Raw genomic sequence first — 12,648 nt, 5'->3', positions numbered from 1 at the left:
AGGTTTCCTGCTTTGACGATGGAGGAAAAGGAAGTACTGATGAATCAGGAATGCGAAGACGTAGACACACCATTGAAGTATTTTTTAAAATACTTTCCCGAAGATTTCTGGGAAGAATGCGCATTCCAGACCAACCTGTACTCGCTTCAGGCTTGAGGGAGGTCGGTGCAAACAGATTCGAAAGAACTGAAGATATCTGTGGGCATCCACACTGCAATGGGGATCCTGAAGCTTCCAAGGGTTCGACTGTACTGGTCAAGAAAGTTCAGAATCGAGCTCATTGCTCAGGCAATGACCCGAAACAGGTTTTTTGAACTCAGGAGCTACGTGCACTTCGTTGACAAGCTGTCAATACCATATGAAGGACAGGAGAAAAACAGGCTGTTCCTCGTAAAGCCTATTATCACCTCTTTCCGAACAGCCGCATTGAGCTACCGCGATCTCATGCGGTGTCCAGTGACGAACAAATGATATCGTTTTCTGGTAGGTGCCCTGTGCGGCAATGCGTTCCCTCAAAGCCAAATCCTGTAGGGTTGAAAAATTTTGTAATGGAATCCCCAGACGGCTTGGTGCTGGACTTCGCCATCTATGTTGGCAAGGGAAGAGTTCCTGATGATGACATGTGGGAATTTGGTCTTGGTGGAAGTGTTATCAAGAAACTTGTCCAAACGTTAAATCGAGATACTTTCGGCTTCACGGACAGGTATTTCACAGGCCTCAAGATTGCTGAGCACCTGGTCGAAGGAAATGTGTTTCTAACTGGGAAACCGGACCGGCGGAGTTGCGGCCGCAATGCCGCAGGACCGAGATATGCAGCGCGGAGATTCAGTGTGTAAGGTGCGGAGTGACGAAAAAATGTGCATTGTGAAGTGGAAGGACAATAAATCTGTTCTGATGTTATCCACTACATTTGGAATCGCGCCAGAAGGAAGCTGCCAAAGATGGTGTAAGGATCAGAAAAAAAAAGCCAAAGTGCAGCAGCCACATGCGGTAGCGAAGTACAATAAGTACATGGGCGGAGCGGACCTGATCGACCGTTTCGTCTCGTACTAACGTATTTCAATGCGAATGAAAAAGTGGACGGTCCGTGTGTTCGCACAGTTTCTGGATATGGCCTGCTGCAACGGATGGATCAAGTACAAAAGAGGTTGTGAGCAAAGTCAGACCACAAAGCAGCAAACGCTCGACGTGCTGCAATTCAAAATGAACATTGCTGTTGCCTTAATTCGCGCGGAAACGCTGCGATCGAAAAGGTCAAGAGATCACGAAGCCGAAAGTGATGATGACGAGGCGCAAGCAAGTCCACCACAGAGGGGAAAGATCATTCCGCTACCTCCGGGAGACGTCAGATATGACAGGACTGGACACTTCCCGGATCAACAAAAGCTGGGATCGCACAACAGATGCCGAAATCCAGGCTGCAGCGGTAAATCCAGAGTGAAATGCATGAAATGTGGCATATTTCTCTGCTTGCAAAACAGCAACTGCTTTCTTAACTTCCACACCCGTTGAGACCCACAGTCCCCGATCGGGTACAACCAAATTTCACCACCCCTCATCGTTTGTTTTTTGAGACTTGTTTTTTTCCTCTGCTCATTTGTGTCTAGAAGTGCCAAATAAACAAGTTTGAGACAGATTGTACGAAAACTTTCTTGAGACTGAAGAGGCTATATAAACCCCTGTCACACAGCACATCTAATGTCATTTCCACTTAATGACATTCGCTCATAATGACATTTGTTTGCTGTCATACGGGAAAATGTATTGACATTCATTCAAAGTGACATTTTCAAACGAATGATTTTGCCAAACCCTTCGAACTCGTGTTAGAACCGAATCTGTATCCTCGACGCCAGGAGCCTACCAACCAGCTTCGCAAACAGTGCATGGTTTTTTAATGTTTAACAAAAAGTAACTATTGTCCTGCCAATTTCATTACATATTTGTTACTGTAATGACGTTCAAGTGCATGAAAGTGCATAATTACAGAAAGCTACTTTCAATACAGGCCGTCTTTGGCTTTGGCTGTCGTGCTTGTTCGCACCAGTCGCGGCCACTTCGGTTAAGGTGCCTTTCCTGGTTGCGTTGTTTCGCCCGCATTCACAGCAGAGCAGCGATGACACGCGACTACCATTCTCGTTCCTCTTCAGCAGAGGTGGCGGACATGCCAGTTGTGCTTTCCGCCATCATTGTTTGCCTGATCTTCGGCTTGGCTTGACTCAACTTGGTTGCCAGTGTGAACGAGTTAGTGGTCCAAAAGCACAGTGTGAAAAGGCAGGATGACTTATTCCAACGGTTTTTAGCATATTAGAAAACCGTCATTCAATAAAATAAGGCGTGACGCTATTTTTAGCCCTCTCTCTAGTACCGTCGTTATCATCATTTTCAAATGACATTACCTTTAGACATGTGACAGCGCCCGGTGATAATGACTATAACTCTAGCATGTGACAGGAATATATTAAAGGATTATGTATAGAGTCTTGGTGGTGCCAGCCAACACACTAACAAATGTAATCTTTATGAATTTATATTGTTGCAGGGATGTTGGGAGTATAGAACATTTTATTTACAATATGTATATATATATATATATATATATATATATATATATATATATATTGTGAGCATTGTATAACCACTTCATCTTCATCTGTATATATTCATCATCACGGCCAGCGTCATAGTCTTCAGCGCGGACCGGCGCAAGAAAACCGTTGAGGCTTAACAGCTGCCTCGCAAGTGGTGGAGGCTGCTTTCGATCCCTTGGTCCTCTACGCCTTCGAGTTTCCCTGGAGCTTCGTTCAGGCCGCCGCTTGCTCCACCTTTCCGCCAGGATGCCCCAAGAAGATTCTCCAGGAGCCTCCGGCGTCACCGTCTCTGCCCCACCGGCCGTTCCTTCATGGACCGTCACTGACGTTGTCAGGACTTGTTTTCTCAACCACGAGAGCACCTTGCCTGACTGGGCGGCATTCAAACACCAGCTTCGCCAGATGTTTGGCGCTCCCAACGTCCGCTCTGAGGTCGCCAAGAAAAAGCTTGACGGACGCGCGCAACTTGCCGGGGAAACATACACCTCTTATTTCGAGGACGTCCTCGCCCTTTGTCGCCGTGTTGACGCCACCATGACGGAATCTGATCGTGTTCGTCATATCCTGAAGGGCATTGCCCACGTCGCGTTCAACGCACTGGTGATCAAAAATCCAAATACCGTTAACGATGTGATCGCGACTTGCCAACACCTGGACGCACTGCAGGCCATCCGTTTACAACCTGTCGTCGGTGGCGCGCCTCCTCCGTCGGATACCGACCTGCGTATGCTGATTTGGACTCTCATACGCGAAGAGCTCCAAGCGTGTGGCCTGCTCAGTCCTCCCGTTCTCCAGCCTCAGCCTTCGGCTTGTGGCCGGCGCGACATCATCAAAGAGGAGCTGTCCTCCATGACCTGCGCTGCGAGCTGTGGCCCTCTTTCACCATCCACCTCGTATGCTCCGGTTGCGGCTATGCAGCCAGCGTTCGTTCGGACAGCGCCTCCTGCTCCTGCTACTGTCCCCAACCATCTGGCGACTCTACCACCCCGTCCGCCTGCCATAGGATTTTACACTACCCGACCTACGCCCCGCCCCATTTGTTATTATTGTGGTATTCGCGGTCACATATCGCGTTTTTGCCGAAAGCGACAACAGGACGAACGCCGTGACTACGATATTTATGAGAGAGACCCGTTGCTTCCTCCTAGTCCTTACCAGCGCCGGCTCTCCCCACGCTCACCTTCTCCACCTCCCGAAACGCCTCGCAGCTACCGTCCAGGGCGCCGCCGCTCGCCCTCCCCTCTCCGACGCTCGACATCACCCCTGCAACCGGCCACCCGCACTCCTGACTACCGATAGGAAAACTAGATGGTGCAGTTTTTGGAGGGAAAGCTGCATGGCTCGCACAGACTACAATTCCTCCAGCGTGCCTGGCCAATACTTTATTCGTGTGTGTACAAGGTGTACCAGTCCTAGCATTGCTTGATACGGGAGCAGCTATTTCTATTATTCACGCTGGCTTTTGCGCTCGTCTACGCAAAGTTACTACACCTTACCGTGGAGCTCTTCTTCGTGGGGCAAATAATGTTGTGATTTGGCCATCGGCGCAATGCACCGTTAGAGTTTCAATCGACGGGATACGCCACCATATCCAGTTCACAGTGTTGACTTCCTGTGCTCACATGCTTATACTAGGGTGGAACTTTATCTCTTCGGCGTCGGCTTTCATCTCGTGCCGTGAACGCCTCGTTAACTTGACAGAGACCGACAATTCCGACGACGTGCACGAACCGCGCCTTCGCTTACGAACTGCGGACGATTGTATGGTGCCGCTGGTCGCGAACAACTCCTTACAGTTAACTCTGACATCACCGATGGTGACGTTTTAGTTGTACCGTCAGCCCGTTGCTTATCCAAAGGGATTGCTCTGGCACCCAGCCTTGTCCGCTTCACCAACGGCATGGCCACTTTGGCTGTACTCAACACGACCAATGAGCCAGTCCTGCTTTCTAAAGGCGCCGTTCTCCTGTGCGTCTTGGACACTCAGCCTGTCTCTGTGCTTACCTCAACTACTGCTGTTTCACAACCACCCACAGCTATGGATCCGGTCCCTGCTTCTGATCTCACTAGTACCATCAGCTCCGATCTAACGCCACAGCAGACGGGGGCGTTACTGGCATTGTTATCCAAGCATAAAGACTCCTTCGACGTCCACTCTCCTCTTCTGGGACAGACTTCTGCGACGGCTCATCGCATACACACAGATGGAACTTCCATCGTGCGCCGGCGGCCATATCGCGTTTCTTCCGCTGAACGACAGATCATCGATACCCACGTTGCCGACATGCTGAAACGTAGCATAATCCGCCCATCTTCAAGCCCTTGGTCGTCACCTGTCGTTTTGGTGCGTAAGAAAGACGGCTCAGTGCGATTTTGCGTAGACTACCGGGCCTTGAACAAAATAACCCGCAAGGATGTATATCCACTGCCCCGAATCGATGATGCGTTAGATTCATTACAAGGCGCGGAGTATTTCTCCAGCTTTGATCTACGCTCCGGATACTGGCAGATACCCATGCACGAAACAGACAACGAAAAAACCGCCTTTGCCACAGCCGATGGACTTTACGAATTTATCGTAATGCCGTTCGGCCTGTGTAATGCTCCCGGCACATTTGAGCGGATGATTGACACCGTACTACGGGGCCTAAAGTGGAAGACTTGCTTATGCTACCTTGACGACATCATATTTTCGTCGACCTTCCATCAGCACTTGCAGCGCCTCGACGAAGTCCTGACATGCCTCTCAGCTGCTGGCCTTCAGCTGAATACAAAAAAAGTGCCACTTCGCCAGCAAAACCATTAAAGTGCTCGGACACCTTGTCAGCAAGGAGGGCCTCCGACCTGACCCCGACAAGATTACCGCTGTCCTCCGCTTCCCCAGGCCTCAACGCGCCAAAGACTTGCGTAGCTTCCTTGGTCTAGCTTCGTATTTCCGTCGCTTCATACGTAACTTTGCCACCATTGCGGCGCCGCTCCATCAACTCCTTCCTTCTGGAGCTCCCTACGTGTGGTCGGACGAATGCCAAACTGCTTTTGACGCCCTCAAGTGTTCCCTCGCGTCCGAACCTGTGCTGTGTCATTTTGACAACACCGCACCCACTCTTCTACATACTGACGCCTGCGGACGCGGTATCGGCGCTGTTCTTCTGCAACGTCAGCAAAGTTCTGAAGAACGTGTGGTTCCATACGCAAGTCGCATGCTAACAGCTGCAGAGAAAAATTATACGATTACCGAGCAAGAGTGTCTCGCCGTTGTTTGGTCCGTCCAAAAATTTCGGCCTTATCTGCACGGCCGCCACTTAACGGTCGTTACTGATCACCACGCCTTGTGCTGGTTGGCGACGCTAAGGAATTAAACGGGACGTCTCGGCCGATGGATACTCCGTTTACAAGAATACGACGTCACCTACAAGTCTAGAAAGAAACACCAGGATGCCGATGCTCTCTCTCGTTGTCCCCTACCACCGTCTTCAAACGCTGCTTGCTTACCACCTTCCGTGATGGAACCGCAGGGCGCGTCGCATGCATTCCCTTCCCTCGCAGCTCTCGAACGGCTCCCATCCAGCCATTCTGCTACGTTTGCCTCTAGTCAACGTAATGACTCCTACTGCTACTCCGTTATGGAACGTATTCGCGGATCATCTCGCCCACGTAACGCTCGACTGCGTCGGCAGTTGAAGAACTTCTAAATCCAAAATTCGATATTATACCGGTACGTGTTTCATCCCGAAGGACACCCTTGGGTTCCTGTCGTTCCCCGATCACTTCGGTCCCAGGTACTGGAGACCTTTCACGACGATCCCACTGCCGGTCACTTTAGTTTCCATAAAACCTACGAGCGAATTCGCAGCCGCTTCTCTTGGCCTGGACTTGCAACCTAGCGTAGCGAAATACGTGGCTTCCTGTTCGCTCTGCCAACACCGCAAATGACTGACCTTACCACAGGCTGGACTGCTCCAACCTGTCCCGTGTCCCGAAGCTCCTTTCGCAGTCGTTGGTATCGACCTCTATGGACCGCTACCCTTAACCACTGGCGGTAAACGATGGATGGTCACAGCTGTAGACACCTGACACGGTACGATGAAAGAGCCGCACTATCTTCGGGATCCGCAGAGGAGGTTGCAGCCTTTTTCTTGGAAGCCATCTTTTTACGGCACGGAGCCCCACCAGTCCTTTTGCGTGACTGCGGCAGGACCTTTCTCCATAAAATTCTCGACGATGTTCTCCATGCGTGCAGTACCATCCATAAAACGACTTCCAGCTACCACCCTCAAACTAATGGTCTCACAGAGCGCTTTCATCGCAGGCTGTCCGACGTGATATCTATGTACATCAACCCTGACCACACCAATAGACCCTTTGCAAAAGTACGCCACCTGCCGAGTAAATCGAGTTTCGGTTTCGGTTGCGAAAAGCATCCTGGGAATGAATTCGCCATGTTGCGGGGGAGCGCGGGCACGTCGGGAGCGCAGTAACCGCCGTTGTTGGTTCTTTGTTCTATGACGAGGTGCTGCTGTAAGAAGTTGGAGTTGTCAGGTGTCACTTGGACGCTGATTTCGACATGAGCGACGTCGTTTACCCGGTACACGGTTGGGAGAGTGACTTGTCGTGCCTCCCGCCACTCCGGGAGACGGCAATCAGCAGCTTTGTTTCGACGAAGACTACGAAGGGCCGACGAAAGGCGTACAAGTTGGTGACAGAGAGCTACGTCGTTGCCTCTACAGTCTCCGCGAACTACTCCTGCAAAACGTAAGTTTTTGCGGCTTAGTGATGCCAATTTCATAGATAACATCAGTAACAGCGCTCAGAAAGCTTGCAAGGCCAATACGTTTGTGCGCGCAAGGATTGGGCATGTTGGGAAGCGCTTAATATCTCCTGCACCCTGCGCGCTTGTTCGGAGCCATGTAGTAGGCTATCTGAATGAAAGGCGATTAATTTAACCGAATTTGGTCATTCAATGTTTTCAATGTGGCAATAGTTAGTTGTAGTACTTGTAGCTTTATACACGGTGCGTGAACGCAGTCTCGAACGGAAAAGAACCACTTTGTTGAGGTGAATCGCTCACCAGGGTTTTACGCTCGTGGAACTGTTAAGCCGCTTGCTGATTACTAATCCGTAAAATACTTTATTTCCCGAAAAAAAAAAGGCGGTTGTCCCGCTACCACCTGTTCAAAAATTTTGGGCTTTTCTTCGTGAATCTGCACTAAAAAATGCTCGTGTTTCTGCTTCGCCATAACGCAGTTGAATGATGAAGTCTCTAAAGAAGGGTAAGAAACCCAGCGTCTGATTTTACTCGAAAAATGTGGTGGGCGCCGTGCCATTACGGAATTCAGGTATCACATTTTACAGCATTGCTTGATGTCACAGCGTGTGTCCGACTACGTTAATCAACTTTGCCCCCTCAAGAGCACTTATGTGTCATTCATCTGCCCTGCAGCGAAGCAGACCTATCGGCTTCCTGTTGGACGTAAATGTGATTGTGCGCATGATTGCATAAGCTCGCAGTTAAAAAGCCATGCTACATCACACGCCCACACTGAAAAAATTGCGTATTTCCCAACGAGCGACGGTCCATTGCGTATATAAGGGGTAACCCCCCACCTCCCCCGATTGGTAACAAAAGGTCGCGTGCTTCTCATCGCAGTTGAAAGATATAAAGAATTTCGCGTGGCAATCAAGCATAAACCGCGACTGTTCTACATTTGTATTCACTTCGTTTCAGGGCTAATACCATCTTTGTGAAGGCCAGCTGCTACAGAAGCCAACGAAAAACCCTCTCACCATATACAGTCAAGGCAGCGTTGTCACTTCAGGGAGACATACTTGGCGGCCTTTGTGAGTGCGCTGCTGGCAAGCACGCATGTAACCATTTGCAAGCTGTGCTGAAGTTAGTGGCATTACTTCAAGTTAAAGGATACAATGAAGCGCCAGAGCATCTCTCATCGACAGATTTGCCGCAGCAGTGGAGAGTGCCAAGGACCAATCCGCTTCGCGGAACAAGTCTGCAGCAGGTAGACTGGCGGAGAGTAGGGGAGGGCGGGCAAGATTTGCCCCGCACCTCTCGCCTCTATAAAGGCATTGCTGCTAACGAAGACCCGAAGCAACAGGAGGAAGACATAAAGGCCTTTGCCGATGCACTGAAAGAAATTAATGGTATGCAGGAGTTCGCCAGCTTCCTCGACGCTGCAGACAGCTCAGACGTCACTGAAACAAAATTTGGGACACGTTTGAAGGGCTGCCTTCTCGACTACCAACAGTCTATGCTTCCTCATGGATTTACAGTCTTCATATCCAAAGAGCTAGAAGTGCCTCGGCCGCAAATATGGGCAAGTGCGGAGCTGTTTACGGGCGCTTTCACTGTTCCACAATGGAAAATACCTGACACGTTCGATGGAGCATCTGCAGCATTTCTTAAGGTACTAGTTTTATATTCTATATTCATGTTACATTGCCTTAATTTAGGCTCGAACAATCAATTGTTTCAGTCCCTGCACACTAACACGTAAGGTATGTGCCATTGAAATTCATTTCAGAGTATATGCATCACCCCAGCGGAGGCGCAGGACCTAGAAAGGACGTCTAGGAGGCAACGAAACAGCCTAACATGGCATGAAGGACGCCTTCATCGCCTTACTGCATCCAACTTCGGTTTGGTCCTGCACCGGAAGAAGTGGACAAAGAAAGGCTTGATTAACCTGACGACTCCGAAGGACCTGTCACGCGTTCAGCCCATCAGGTACGTTCAGGCATGGTGTTACTGAAAACATTTTGCAAATGCACTTTTGTCCTGGGCGTACACTCGAATTCCTGAAGCTTCACTAAATTCCTTTTCCAGGTACGGCATAGCCAACGAGAAAGACGCCCTCCTGAGGTACAAGGATACCTTGACAACTGCGGGACATCCTGTTGAAGTATTCAACTGTGGCCTTTTTGTCGACCCGTCCAGGCCATGGCTTGGAGCATCGCCTGACGCCCTAACCTTTGACCCTTGTGAACCTTTTCCATGGGGGACAGTAGAGGTGAAATGCCCATACTCCCTCAGACATGCCACGAGAGAGGTTCTCCTTTCGGAAGACTTCTTCGTTGCGTTTGATGAAGATTGCCGACCTGAACTGAAAGTTTCCCATGAACACTACAAGCAGGTGATTGGACAGATGGGGATAACTCGCACACAGTGGGCAGACTTTGTTGTCTTCGGACCGCACTTTATTATAGTGCAGCGCGTGCGTTTCGTCGAAAAAGAGTGGAACGACATGGTTCATGTGCTAGACAATTTTTATTTTGACACTTTGCTCCCATTCTTCGTACAGCAGGTGGAAACATGAATATTGCATGAAGAGCTAAACATTTATGCAATAAAAGCAAGTAAGCTTTTGTAATGAACAAACCTCCATTTGTAAGAGTTAGCAGCAATAAAGCAATTTTCCCACCAGTCACTCACTTTCTGTGATCAAAGGGCTTTGCATATTGCTCAGCACGGCACACACTGACCATATCTGGTTAATCAGTGGACCCAGGGAAAGTGGTACTGCCCTATCAAAGATGTGGTAGCACTTGATTCGTTGTATTCTCCTTTCGACGTGAATTCGGAGTGAAGCGATTTCTTGTGTCCGCTGCACGTCATCCTCCTCAAATTGTTTTTGTGTCAAGAAAGGTGGCAGATTCAGGCCGACCCCTTTTTCTTGAAGTAGATCCGTGATCTTAAAGCCCTTGTCGGCCATGACAGTGTCGCCGGGAGCAAACTTTAAGTCCAGAAAACCACTTCTGATCACTATTTCGCGGTCGGAGAGCGACCCCATGAACAGTTCTGATACGAACGTAAGAAGACCATTTGGTGCCACGCCAATGAGAGCCTTAAACGTGTTCGCCGACTTATAAGTTGAGTACGTACCTGACTGCAAAAGTAGGGAGCTAGGTACTTCACACTTCACCTCTGTGGCATCGATGATCACCCTTGTGCTTGGGTACAGCTCCCGAAATGCAGGAGGCATGTGCCTGTCAATCTTACTGCGTGGCACCCACAGAGTAAGTTTTCCCAGCTGTATGTACATAAAATTTATCCAACCAGAAAACACTCTTGACACTGTACTTGCAGAAACACCGAAAATATGCCCGAGATGCAGGTGGAAAAATCCAGTTTTCAATTTCATCAGTGTGAGAAAAAGTTCTTCCGCAGGTTCAAGCTTGCGTGGACGTCCCCTAACGTCCCCAGGTGTGCTTTCATTTTCCAAGTATACGTTACAGGCATTTTCACCCGGCTTCAGGTATAAAAGGAAGCATTGAAAGTGTTTGTAGCTAGATAATCCAGTGTAAAACTGCATGCTGTTGTCGTCATCACGGAACCTCGCAAGTGAAAATGGCTTTCTTTCTTTTTTTTCTCGACTTTCTTTGTCTTCAGCTGCTCGTTGCATTTCTTGCAGCTGCTTTTTGACATGTTCAAGCTGCTCAGTTAGCTTTTTGTTCTCTGCAATCAGCTCAATGTTGTTGTCGTTTACTGCGACGATGTCCTCTCTGAGCTTCCTTGCTTCACCTAAAGCCCTTTTAAGGTTCTGAACATGACCAGACAGCTGTGCAACTTCTTCGCACCTTGCTTTTAGCTCCAGTTGAATTTTTTGAAAAGTGGCAGTGCACGAGTGACAAACCACATCTGCAGCAGTGTTGTGCGTGGTTGGCCTGCACCTTCGGATTGCTGTGAAGGTTCCCAGGTCATATCTCGGTCACTGTTACTTTCACGCTCACTCAGATCAGTGTCGGGGCTTGCTGCTTGTAAAAGATGGCTTGTGAGACTCTTGCTGCAGCGCAGTGCTCGCTCCTTAGGTGGTCGACGCTGTTTCACAGGCTTGGCACACAAACTGCGTCGGCACAGCACTGTCTTTCAGAAAGCGTCGCCCACTGGCCACGTTTGGGATATAGTCATCCGGCTTGAAATGTTTGGAGCAGACCCTCGTAAACTGGCCGACCACGAAGTTTGGCCCTGGATCCCTTCTTATGGCGATTATCCACTTTTTGAACATGGCCTTGTCCCGTGGGAACTTGTGAAATGAGACCTGCAAAAGGTAAATTATGATGTACTAGTCCAAAATACAGGTATTTAACTAAAAGAGCTGGGTCACTAGCCCTCATATTCTTACGTTGCCATGGGTACCAATGCAGCTGACTAAGAGGAAATTCAGGATGGCTCTAGGCAGTACGTTTTTAGCACTGCATGTTGCTCACTCGCAAAAAAGTGGTTTCTTCGCTATAACTTCATGGCACGATTTTAATCTGTGGCTCATAAAAAATTATCGTTGGTTTTTAAAAATAAATGAAAAGGCGCAGGCGCAAAAAATGTAATGTAAATACTCGGCATGATTATGAGGAAACTAGGCAGCTATAGGTAGACCACATACATTTTTTTACTTGCCGGTTGCCCACACATTTGTAGCACGTCGTACCAGACAGGCTGGCCAAGAGTGCGACGTTCGAGCTACATCACGGTGTAATACAGACTTTTCGTCAGTGCAAATACTTCACCGTATCTATATAGCTTGCCTGTAGACTGCAGACACTGCGAAGAGGTCATTTATTTTAACGTGTTGTCACTAGTACGCTCGCTGCGCTGCAGTACAGCCGTGGTTTCAGGGAGCGACAGCGTCTCTACCCCCTATATAAGTGCCCCAAAACGCTACCGTCCATCAAAATACGAACACATGCGTGGATAAACCAACGCTCAGCAGAAACGTCCCACGCGATGGGGAACGAAGTTCGAGCGGCTAGTTTTGCGCAGTGTTTGCGAAGCGCGGCTTAACGCCTGCATTTAGCACGCACGGTCGTTTAAGTGATCACAGACGCGCGCGCGCGCGCGCACGCACGCACGCACACACACACAAAACGCAGTTACCGTGGCCTCTAAAGCGTTCTCACAATGTTTCGCTAAAGAATCGGAATACGGCAGCGGGAAAAGTTCGCTCCAAGCTCGTTTACGCTGGGTCAATGCAGCAGGACAACAGTGGTATGTCCGCGGACAACAGCCGTAATAATAGCACGCACGTATACGTACCTTCTCGCCGCTTTT

General features: G+C 49.3%; 1 protein-coding gene and 1 pseudogene across 1 annotated transcript; one reads left to right on the top strand and one right to left on the bottom strand.

Moving 5' to 3' along the window:
- Positions 1–216: 216 nt before the first annotated feature.
- Positions 217–1,636, top strand: LOC126518755 (piggyBac transposable element-derived protein 3-like; annotated as a pseudogene).
- A 7,803-nt stretch (positions 1,637–9,439) lies between these two features.
- LOC140215412 (uncharacterized) lies at positions 9,440–11,115 on the bottom strand. Its single transcript, XM_072285983.1, has one exon. It carries the CDS (start codon positions 11,003–11,005, stop codon positions 10,028–10,030), a length of 978 nt encoding a protein of 325 aa, XP_072142084.1. The 5' UTR covers positions 11,006–11,115; the 3' UTR covers positions 9,440–10,027.
- Positions 11,116–12,648: the final 1,533 nt, after the last annotated feature.

This window comes from Dermacentor andersoni, chromosome 1 (genome assembly GCF_023375885.2).
Source record: "Dermacentor andersoni chromosome 1, qqDerAnde1_hic_scaffold, whole genome shotgun sequence".
In the NCBI taxonomy this organism is placed as follows: Eukaryota; Metazoa; Arthropoda; class Arachnida; order Ixodida; family Ixodidae; genus Dermacentor; species Dermacentor andersoni.
Note: the sequence above shows the minus strand (reverse complement) of the source record. Positions and strands in the feature narration are given on the sequence as shown.